This window comes from Myxine glutinosa, chromosome 13, assembly GCF_964187855.1.
Source record: "Myxine glutinosa chromosome 13, kmMyxGlut1.1, whole genome shotgun sequence".
Lineage (NCBI taxonomy): Eukaryota > Metazoa > Chordata > Myxini > Myxiniformes > Myxinidae > Myxine > Myxine glutinosa.
In genome coordinates, this window is record NC_136273.1 from 27,876,588 (window position 1) to 27,888,601 (window position 12,014).

Sequence of the window (12,014 nt, forward strand, 5' to 3'; positions counted from 1 at the left end):
ACGATGTTTTCCCGAATTTAATTGTCAAGAAATCGACGAAACAAAAGGAAAACCTCGAGTAAGTTATCTGTGTGAGACCGTTAAAGAAACAAAACCTACCCCAATAAAGAACAATAATTTAGAGCTGAACGTATTTAGAGCTGAACGTACTTCGAGCTGCGACCGACCTCATCCGTATACTTGTTGGGAATGATGAGAACAGGGGAGATGAACAGGTGCTCTTCAGAGTTATTGCAACGCATGTTCATTTTCACTTTACACAAAGGGAATGGAGATCAAAAAGAGGTCCTGGGTGCTACTCGTGCTCAAGGCTAGCAAATCCCTCATTTTCATCCGCACCTAGCTCTCATCCTAACATCCTCCTCACATGCTACTGTCTTACTACTGTTTACTGTTTACTGTCTTTCAGAGGAAAACCTGCCCACCCAAATCAAATTTAAAGGCATGTATTTATCATTTTGTGAAAGATTCCATATTTACCTCCACCCCCAAAGGTGGATGGAGGTTAGGTTTTCACCTCTGTCTGTCTGTTTGTTTGTCTGTCTGTTTGCCCGTTTGTGAACAAAATATCTCAAAAACATATCTAATATCTGATAACAAATGATCCATGTTAGAGTAGATCTGCATGCAGACTCACACAGACCAATGACAATGGCTTACTCTGTCCATTCGGGAACAGGGGAGGCTAAACCGTTATAATTATCAGTTGTGAGCTTTGCACATACATACTTCAAAATGATGATGTACAAATACCATAATCATTGCAGAGCATTGATGCTGCCGAAGCAGTTTCTTGGCAAGGGTTATACTGGGTGGTTTGCCATTGCCTTCCCATCGTTATTTATCCGTGCTCTATCCGTTTAAATGTTGAGCGTCAAGCAAGGAAGCATCACATACCATTTTTAAAGTCTGTGGTGTGACTCGTCCGGGGTTTGAACCACCGACTGTCAGACTCATAGTGGACAATCTCACCATTACACCACTGAGCTCGAACCATCGACTTTAAAATAAAAAACCCCCAAAATTCAATAAAAGCACCAAGCTCGTCTTATTGGATAAAGCAACAGGAAAATGTACTGACCTCCTGAGTGGTGCATTCTCTTCTATCCCCTCAAGCGTATCCACTGAAGACCGGGACAACAGGCGCCTCCTGCTGGAAAGGCTGCAAGGATAAAAATGGAATCATTTTACACCTCCCCACACGACCACGCTGCATGTGACATGGATGGGGGACGGGACGGTCGAGCGGATTAGGTGCAGAAGAAGAGCCCGAAGGGGAGTGTCCCCTTCACCACCTCCTCATCCTCATCCTCATCGACTGCTTGGCCAGGCCGGTGCTCAGCGTGCTCACCTGCTCCAATTCATTATTAAATCGGGTCATGTTTGTATTACCAAAGACATACGCACAAGCGCCAGGTTGTTAGTTCAGGTGTGGGCGAGCTCGGCACGTTTGCGAGCTGTCAAATATACATGGGTAGGCGGACAGGCAGACAGCTGCAATTCCAGCATGATTCCTCACGACAATATACAGTTACAGGTACCCATAAAAAGGTGTAATGTTGGCCATGTATTACACCACTCCGCACGTTTGTTTTCTTTCGATGTACTGTTTACTAGATCTTGTTCCTTTTCATCCAGGGCAGCACTGCCCACACCTGCATAGATTTCTGGATCAAATCTAAAAACCCCTCTGGTCCGATATAAATCAGGAAAAATACACCAAAGTAAAATCATCAGTGAAGACTTTCTTTGGGAACACGGTGTGTGCGGAAGAGACAGTTGAAGGTGTGTTGTGGGCGAGCGGAGCTCGATCCTCAAAATCTCACCTGTCATTCTTGATTGCTATCTGGCTTGGTGTGATGCGCCCGCTCTTTTACACATTCTCATCAACCAGTTTTACACATTCTCATGACCCTTATTTTGTTGCTGTTTTTACAGAGGATGAAAATGGAGACATGGAAAGTGTGCTTGGGCCAGGGAAAGTTGTTGGTCCAATTCTAGCTCCTCCACGAGCCTCGACCCTCTATACAAAAAGTCTTCGACAAACCGGTTGGTTGGGTCTGACGTTGATCGAAAGCAATTTTGGAAGGAATTTGTAGTTTGTTGAGGGTGCCGATGCTAACTCACCTATTCTTCGCAAAATACACCTTGGGATATTTATCATTCACCACCTAAGACGAGCAGATCCATCCATTCCGGTTTAAAGTCCATCCGAGTGACGGCTCATATTGTGATGCAACCCTTACCTGCGAAGCCCCAGTTTATAGCCGGCGAAGCCGGTGTTGTCAATAAACGCGTACGTATTATGTCGAAAACCAGATTATGCCTTGGCTTGAGAATTCCGAAGCTCAATGGAGGCCGCCATCTTGCGGATGCGGAAGTATGCATAACAAATTGAAAAACGTTCAATAGGAGTTTCTTTCACCCGTCTTTGTTTGATTCACAATCTTATGCACCTCCAATTTATTATTAAAATACTTTAAGACCAACCTCGGCCCGCACGGGCCTGGTTATCTTCAACGAAAAGCGGCACCAAACACCAGAACCAATGAGATTCGAGCATTTGAAAAAATATTTCAAAAACCAAATCACGCAATGGAGGCCGCCATCGACCGGATGCGGAAGTTTGCATAAAACAATTACGAAAAAGTTCAATAGGAGTTTGTTTCGCCCAACTTTCTTTGATTTACAATCTAATGCACCTCTAATTTGTAATTAAAATACGTTAAGACCAACCTCGTTATCTTCAACGAAAATCGTCACCAAACACCGGAACCAATGAGATTCGAGCATTTGAAAAATATTTTTTTAAAGCTTATTCCGCGTTTCGGACGCTGAAAACGGCGTCAAATATTCTAAAATTGACGAAGAATTATTTTTTAGAAATCTCGCGGCCGTAGGGGATAGTTTTTCACGGCCAGAAATACGGTATAAGCAGTTTACATAAAGAAAGAAAGCTCGGTTTGATTAACGACAGTCACACATTGCCGTTGAAACGGCGCTATCGTCTGATCTGTCGGCACTGATCTTACTGCAAGCTAACTTCTTCTGGTGGAGGAAGCTGCCGTGCCCGGAGAGAACCAGCCCAGACAGCGACTGAAGTTAGAAGATGACACACATACTGTGAAAACGTATGTTAAGCCCAGTTAAAATTTCTTAAAATAGGCCCTAAGCTAGCACATCGTATAGTTACTTCCTTAAGCTTATTGTGACATTTATTGTATGTAGGTATTGGGGAGGACTGTCTGCTCTTCTCTTTTACCAAGTCTTACCAGGTACGGTACCTACACCGACCTACTATCAACGACCTAACCTACTGATGCCATCGTGATGGGTAAAATAGTGGCAAGAGGCTTTGGCTTCGCCGGCTCATTGCGGCTTTGCAGTCGGGTACTAGCAGCCGGCGAAGCCGGTGTTGTGAATGAACGCGTACGTATTATGTTGAAAAGCCAGATTTTGCTGGATCCTTTGAGAATTTCGAAGCTTTGACGCACCAAATCGCTCCATGGAGGCCGCCATCTTGCGGATGCGGAAGTATGCATAAAAAATTGCGAAAAAGTTCAATAGGAGTTTGTTTCACCCGTCTTTGTTTGATTCACAATCTTATGCACCTCTAATTTGTAATTAAAATACTTTAAGACCAACCTCGTTCCCCGGGCCCGCACAGGCCCTGGTTATCTTCAACGAAAATCTTCACCAAACACCGGAACCAATGAGATTCGAGCATTTGAAAAAATATTTCAAAAAAGCTTATTACGCGTTTCGGAGGCTGAAAACGGCGTCAAATATTCTAAAATTGACGAAGAATTATTTTTTAGAAATCTCGCGGCCGTCGGGGATAGTCTTTCACGGCCGGAAATATCCGAAGTTGAGACGGAATTCACCGAATTAATCAAGCAGTAAATTTTATCAATTTTAATCTCATCCAGAATGCAAATGGTGTCATTTTGAAGGAGGTACGGTACCTACTACACCTACCTATTACCAACTACCTAACCTACTGATGCCATAGTGATGGGTAAAATAGTGGCAAGAGGCTTTGCTTTGCCGGCTCATTGCGTCTTTGCAGTCGGGACATATGTCAGGTCGGGTAATCGAACACGGATCAGACTGCTCTGCTGCACCTGTTGTGAAATCATCCCATCTTATAATCGATCAACAATTTGGCACAAAATGTCATCTAGAAAAAGACAATGTTGCCCAAAATGACGATTCTTTTTAAAGACAGCAATAGAAAAGCACATCGCAAATTATTTGGGGCCATGTATTTATTACGTAAGCAGCTACAGACAAATGTTCACAAATTTCGGTGCGTACGTAATAAATGTACGGCCCAGAATAAATCACACCTGAGCCGAGGGAAATCAAAGGCCTCCGAGGGGCTCCCCTTGGGCGCTGAGGCACGGCTTGGGGAGTGGGGCAGGGTGGTCCGGGTCCATTGTAATGGAAAGAGGAGCGTTCGGTCCACGTCCGGCACGGCTTCTGCATCCCCTCTTTCCCCTTGGACGTCTCCCTTCCACTCAAGGTGCGAATCCCGAGCCTCGGCGCTCCGAGGTAACGTCTGTGGTAAAAATAACCGCTACAATAAAAAATAATAATAATAATTTAAACCTCGGTATGTGGGGATAGTTTTAAAAACAAAACGTCAGGCTCAGGTGAATCCCGCATTGCAACTTGCACAAGCTGAAACACCTCCTCGGAACGTACCTGCGGTGTTTGCGCTGCGGGCAAGGGCGGCGGTTTACCATCCAGGGAAATGCTTGTGAGGAAGCGCAATGCGGCTTGACGCCGTTTTCGGGAGCCCGGTGCCCTGGACGACAAAAGCTCACTTCCCATGGGCCTACGATGGTTGTTTGTAACTGCGTTTGCGAGTTCTGAGGTGTCTACGAACGCTAAACAGCAGCAAGACATGCAACTCCCTTTCGAGGAGGGGCTACGACGCATTACACCGCGCGAAACACCGCGCCGCTGCGCATTACACCGCCGTGGCGAACAAACAGAGAATAAAACAAATTTTAGCAAACGCCAAAACAATTGCTTTTGCAGCTTTTTCTCTTGGCTGTTTGAGTGTTGACTGTTGTGGAGGAGCCAGTAATTGGAAACCATTATTAGCCGCCGTTGGACATAGTCCGAAACGGGGTATTATGGATTGGGTCTCTTCTGTCCGTCCATCCATCCGTCAGTGCATGCGCAACCACATATCGGAGATGTATCATGAACCGATTTTGTTCATACTTGGAACAAAGATAATACATGACGGTAAAGCGCGGCGTTACGCGCGCTGCTTGCGAGCAAGGAGGAAGCGGACAAGCGGTAACTTATAAGCGTCTTTATTTCAGGAGCTCACTGTAACACTGGCGCGCTCCCGGCTGCGCGCCCGGTGTATATCATGAGGCCACGCCTACCCCTCGGGCGTGGCCACCGCCCACTTGGTGCGCGGAATGATGTCACCACGCCAGTGGGCTTTTGTGTCCGCCACACGCGCCCCCCCAGAATTGCCGCGCACCTGGAGGGCCAGTTTGCGGGGCAGACGAATGACCCGGCCGAAGCGCCCCCTGGCGATCGGCGGCATCCGGGGTGCAGGGATGCCAGGTGGGATGCCCCTGGGATGGGTGCAGGACCGGGGGGCGGCGTGGCGGCGGGGCTGGGCGGTGCCGGGGGTCCGCCCGCAGGGGGGCGGCCCCGACGTGGGGGTCGGGCCACTGGCGGTGGATGGTCCACGTCGAGGTGGGCCGGCTTGAGGCGGTCTACCGAAACGCGGTCAGGAGTACCGCCGATGTCTAGGGTGAAGTGCTTCGCCCCGGTCTCCAGCACGCGGAAAGGCCCGTCGTACGGGGGCCGCAGTGGTGTCCGGTGGGCATCGTGGCGGACGAAGACGTACTCCGCCGTGCGAAGCTCCGGGGCGACGTGCGTCGGTGGGTGCCCGTGGCATGCCGTTGGCACCGGGGCGAACCTCTGGGCGGTCTCTTGCAGAGCGGAGCGCTGCTGTGCCGCGGACCATGGTGCCGTGGAGTCGGGGAGGAACTCGCCCGGCACCCGCAGCGGTTGCCCAAAGACCAACTCCACCGCGGATGCGCGCAGGTCCTCCTTGGGCGCCGTCCGGAGGCCCAGCAGGACCCAGGGGAGCCTGTCGACCCAGCCGCCGTCATGGAGGGTGGCCCGGAGCGCGGCCTTCAATGAGCGGTGAAATCGCTCACACAGGCCGTTAGCCTGGGGGTGGTAGGCCGTGGTTCGGTGCAGCCGGACCCCGAGCCCCTGCGCGACCGCCCCCCAGAGCTCCGAGGTGAACTGGGGGCCGCGGTCGGACGAGATGTCTGAGGGGGCGCCGAACCGGGCGACCCAGGTGGCGATGAAAGCCTGCGCGACATCGGCCGCCGTTGTCGACGCCAAGGGCACGGCCTCCGGCCACCGGGTGGTGCAGTCCACCATGGTGAGGACGTAGGTGAAACCCCGCGAGGGGGGCAGAGGTCCCACCAGGTCCACGTGGACGTAGTCAAACCGGCGTTCCGGCACCGTGAACGGGGCCAACGGGGCCTGGGTGTGCCGGTGCACCTTGGCACGCTGGCATGCGAGGCACGTCCTGGCCCAGCCGCGGACGGCCTTCCGGAGGCCATGCCAGACGAACTTGTCGGCGATCAGCCTTTGGGAAGTTTGATGAAGTTGGCCATGGCAATGGCGTCGCGTGTGGAAGGATCGCTCCGGCAGATCCAACGTCAAGGGGGTCACCAGTAAAGCGCGGCGTTACGCGCGCTGCTTGCGAGCAAGGAGGAAGCGGACAAGCGGTAACTTATAAGCGTCTTTATTTCAGGAGCTCACTGTAACACTGGCGCGCTCTGGGCTGCGCGCCCGGTGTATATCATGAGGCCACGCCTACCCCTCGGGCGTGGCCACCGCCCACTTGGTGCGCGGAATGATGTCACCACGCCAGTGGGCTTTTGTGTCCGCCACAACGGTATACATATGCACATCATTTTGTTTCGCGATGCGATCAAAGATGGCCGACTGGCCAGAGGAGAGGCAATTGCATTTGATTCCATTTGTTTGTCTGTTTGTCCACACAAAACGTGAGTATGTTTTTTTTTCTGCAACCGTTGGTCCGATTGACACGAAATTTTCACCACAGGAGCGCCTCCTGCAGAATTTCGAAATTATATTTACTAGGGCATGCCCGTACTATATATATGCCCGTACTATATATCTATCTAAAATTATATCCCCCCCCTCTATTTACATGAAATGGTTTGGTCCATTCGCAACGCCAAAGCGAACGGCGAACGGCTTGCGAGTACAGTGACAATCCCCCCCCTCTATTTACATGAAATGGTTTCGTCCATTCGCAACGACCACAGAACCCCCCCCTCTATTTACATGGAATGGTTTGGTCCATTCGCAACGCCGGCACACGCGATCGTTCGCTGCTCTCTGATTGGTTGAATCGTTTTTTGTACATAGCTCGGTAAGTAATTGTCCGATTAATATGAAACCTTGAAAAGGCACATCCTCGGGTCCCCAGCAATATACCTGGCAAGTTAAAAGTATATCGGACCCGTGGTTGTCGAGAAACAGCGGTCACAGACAGACAAACGTACAAACGTACAAACGTACAGAGATTACTGGAATTATAGATAGATGACGTTATAGGTCACTGTAGTAAGTTCAGGACTCTCCTTCAATCAAGTTGTTTATTAAAGACGATACCAAGCTCTCACAAAACACACCGCCACATGACGAGCAGCAAGCAACCACCAAAGCCACGCCCCCAGACGTCACTACCAGCACGTGGTATGGGCGCCATCTTGCAAAACACAAAAAACTTTGCACCTCTATATCTCACCCCCTCCCCCGGGAACCCCCAACTCCATGTACTGGCTGCTGTTTTTTGTGTACATGTCTCAAGTTCCAGGGGGTAATCCCCACCCTCTCCCCCAGGAACACCAACCCCATGTACCGGCTGCTGTTTTGTTTACATGTGTCAAGTTTCAGAACAATTAGGCGGATGATAAGGGGGAAATAGCAAAAAGTTGACGGACGGACATTCGGACATCACGGCCCATTTTATAAGTTCATCTCTTCAATATCAGGATGAAGATGACCCAATAACACACATGCTCGATATGTGTCATACATTGATCCATTTAACCTTTCTGCAGAGTCATCTTTCAAAGACCACACTGATTTCGAGAAATAATTTCGGATATGTTTTCTAATTGTTTTGTTTGATCTTCTCCCACTACAGACATAATCGGAACTGTTGTTTACAGAAAAGATTTAACCTGAACTTTGACCATCCATTTTGACCTGTCATTCATCGTTCAATTTCAGTCAATTTTCCATCAATATCACATTAGCGCATAAAAGGGTACCCATGCTCGTATTAAATGTAATTTTCTCAAAATGCCATGATTTTTGAGTTGTCATACATATTCATACTGTGAACATTATAAACATGATTTATAGCCACATGGCAAAATGTAGTCAGCCTACTGCTTGTTTACGTATCCCCCTCCAGAGGTGGACCCTGCTGCGTCACTACTAGTGGAGTGATACATTTTCCCCCAACGTGGGCCTCTTCAGGGGGAGAAGGTCTACACTGGAGCTTGAACTTTGCATTGTGCCAACTCAGGTCCAGTATGTTTTCACCCCAGTCTGTCTGTTTTGTTTATCTGTGTGCAGGATATCTCAAAAAGTTGTGGACGGATTCGGACGAAAGTTGGTGGATAGGTTGATGGGTGACAAGGAAGAATTGGTTCAACTTTGGTCACTATTCAAACCCAATCCAGATCAAAACTAGAACGGCACTCAGTAGAGAGCATACCACCGCCAGGTGAACAGTTTACGTTTTGTATCCCAGGATAGACCAGAAAATCACAATACAGGATCACATTTAATCAAAATCATCCGTCCACAACTTTTTGAGATATCCTGCTATGTATCGTTTTTGGCCCTACCTCCCAATGGTGAAGAATCACTTAAAAATTCTACTAGCTGGATCCGAATCTGGATCTTCACCGAAATATACTCATTTTGTCCATGTCACATACGCTACTTCTCTGCCAAATTTTGACCGAATCCATTCACAACTTTGAGATATCTTGTTCACAAACAAACAAATGAAAAATCGCTCATAGAGCGACACTTGGCAAAAGAGAACAAAGTAGAATGACACTCAGTAGAGCATCATTTTGACCTCAGAAATAATTGGTGGTTAAATTATTTGACCTGATATGCAAATCGCCTTCAAATTTTAAGTTAGTCAGATGAAAATTGACAATTTTAGAAATTTGGCCGATGTTGACATTTTGGCCTATGTTGACCTCAAAAATAGTTTGTGGTTGGTTTCAGTAAGCTGACATGCAAATCCTCTTCAGATTTCTAGGTCAATCGGATGAAAATTGAGGATTTTAGAAATATGTGAAAGGTGGTTGACCTTAGGCCTATGTTGACCTTTTGGCCGATGTTGATCTCAAAAATAGTTGGTGGTTAAATTCAGTTTGCTGATATGAAAATCCTATTCAAATTTCAAGTCAATCGGATGAAAATTGAGGATTTTAGAAATTTTAAAAGGTTGTTGACCTTTTGGCCTATGTTGACCTTTTTGCCTGTGTTGACCTTTTGGTCTATGTTGATCTGCAAAATAGTTGGCGGTTTAATTCAGTTCGCTGATATGTAAATCCTATTTAAATTTTAAGCCAATTGGATGAAAATTAAGGATTTTAGAAATTTGAAAAGGTTGTTGACCTTTTGGCATATGTTGACCTTTTGGCCTATGTTGACCTCAAAAATTGTTGGTAGTTGAATTCAGTTCGCTGATATGTAAATCCTATTGAAATTTCAAGTCAGATGAAAATTGAGGATTGTAGAAATTTGAAAAAAAGTGGTTGACCTTTTGACCTCAAATGTATAAGATTTTGTCGGACCCCCAACTCTACCATTTGGTGAAGTTTCGTGAAGATCAGTTTTAAAATTGTGACCTGTAGGCAAGTATAAGTGAGCGGACAGACAGACAAACACACACGCAAACCGGAATGATAAACATACTTGTTAAAAAAATAATAATAATCATGCCATATGCCATCATGCCAATCATGCCATAATCATGCCATCAGAATTCCATCCTCCTTTGGTGGCAGAGGTACAAAAAAATTAAGTGATTCTTCGCACCATCGAGTGATAGGGCCAAAAACGATATGTACGAGCAGCACGATATCTCAAAACGTTATGGACAAGTTATGACAAAACTTTGTGGATGAGTTGGTTTAGATTGATTTAGATCTGCAAAACAAGCTGATTCGATTTTGGTTCAGGTCCGAATCCAGATCCGGCCTCTCAGTGGTATACAAACCATAAACTGTTCAGCCTGGTGGAGGTATGCTCTCGACCGAGTGCAATTGTAGTTTTTTTTTGTGGAAATTGCAGCACATTACCTGCTTGATCTACTCCACCATCCTGGTCCTGGGATATTATTCCACAGTTTTATAACTCTCAGCGTAACTAAGTTCTTCTGCACATCTTTATTGGCTCTCACAGCTTTTGTATTTTGAAAGAGTGTTCTCTGGTTATGGAAGCATTGCACTGGAGATGAGGGATGACTTTATTGTCATAGTCATTGAGATTACTCTCAATAATTGAAGGTCTCGATCATGTCACTGTGTGTACGTCGATAGATTAGAGTTGAAAGATTCAGTTTTGAAGTCTTTCCTCATAAGGGAGTCCTTTCAGAGATTCCAACTTTCCAAAACATAAGACGGCAGTGTATGGTTCATGCCATATTACTATCTGTTATCAGTGTTGTGTTTGCATTATACACCCTTAAAGGTTTCACAAAAACCTTCACACCTTTTAAATCATTCCCTGCATTGAGGTTTCTTTCCTAAACGGTAGTCGTTCCCTTTGTGCCTTCGTGTACCCTAACTGTAACTAATGCGCTCCATTTCACGAGGGCAATTAAATAATGTATTTCTAAAAGGATGCCTCATTATTACAATTTCATTAAGTGCTCTCTCATGCCTCCACAATGGAACAGCATGCCGTTGGAGTCGTTTTCAGGCTATTTGGTCCTCATTCCAATCTATACCTGCCTTACTGCACACCTGATAACATAGCAAATGTACAGTACCTTCAGGGGGTATTCACACCCCTTGACCTTTTCACATTTTGTTGTGTTCGACTGAATTTAAAATGGATTAAATTGAGATTTTTTTGTCACTTATCTACATAATATCAAATATCAAAGCCATAATATCAAATATTAAATATCAAATATTACCATAATATCAAAGCGGAAATTGTTTTTTTTAGAATTTTTTTACAAATTAATAATGAAAAGCTGAAATGTCTTGACTCAATAAGTGTTCAACCCCTTTGCTATGACACTCCAAATTGAGCTCAGGTATAAAGAAAAAGCATGCAATTTCCTTTGATCATCCTTGAGATGTCTCTACAACTTGAATGGAGTCCACCTGTGTTCAATTCAATTGGTCGGCCATGATTTATAAATAAACACACCTTTCTATATAAAGGTCCCACCGATGAATCAGAGAAGATTAAATGAACAGAGCTGGAGCTTAGAAGAGGAGGAAGTCATCCTCCACTGCAAAGCATATTCTGTGCATGAAGCATGGGGGACTAACGGTAAAGGAGAAAGATTCATGAACCAACAGTTAAGCAAACAAAGCTTGCAGCCAAGGCCGAAAGAGTTCCATTCGTCAATTGGAACGAAGCTATGACAACGAAGTTTCACAATCTGGTTCATGAATAATGATACTTTACCGAAAAAGGAGGCGAAGATTTTGAGTTCTGGGAGAACTTCCTCCCACCTTCTAAAACCCACAGATGGAGATAGCAACCTACGGGACGACACAATTGGGGCCGTTGAAGTAGTTGTAGTCAGAGTAGTAGTAGTAGTAGTAGCATTATTGGTGGTGCCACGTTATTATTGCCTCATCTTAACTAGCAAATGTTGAGGGAATCCTTGAATGAACCCTGCCAAGGCAACAGATGGCATAATAGTGGCA

The 12,014-nt window shown here is 46.2% G+C and overlaps 1 protein-coding gene across 3 annotated transcripts in view; it reads right to left on the minus strand.

The window, feature by feature from the left end:
* LOC137438746 (CDK5 and ABL1 enzyme substrate 1) overlaps positions 1-4,924 on the minus strand; it is a 44,388-nt gene extending 39,464 nt beyond the window's left edge. Inside the window, exons 1-3 of one of the 3 annotated variants that reach the window (XM_068134064.2) lie at positions 4,708-4,924; positions 4,350-4,561; positions 1,082-1,162 (exon numbers count right to left, since the gene is read on the minus strand). In XM_068134064.2, the coding sequence (XP_067990165.2) occupies positions 1,082-1,162; positions 4,350-4,561; positions 4,708-4,911 (497 nt within the window). In that variant the 5' untranslated portion in view covers positions 4,912-4,924. Of the gene's footprint in view, positions 1-1,081; positions 1,163-4,349; positions 4,580-4,707 lie in introns of those variants that run through there. The other 2 variants (XM_068134063.2, XM_078767208.1) reach the window with 2 other exon arrangements.
* Positions 4,925-12,014: the final 7,090 nt, after the last annotated feature.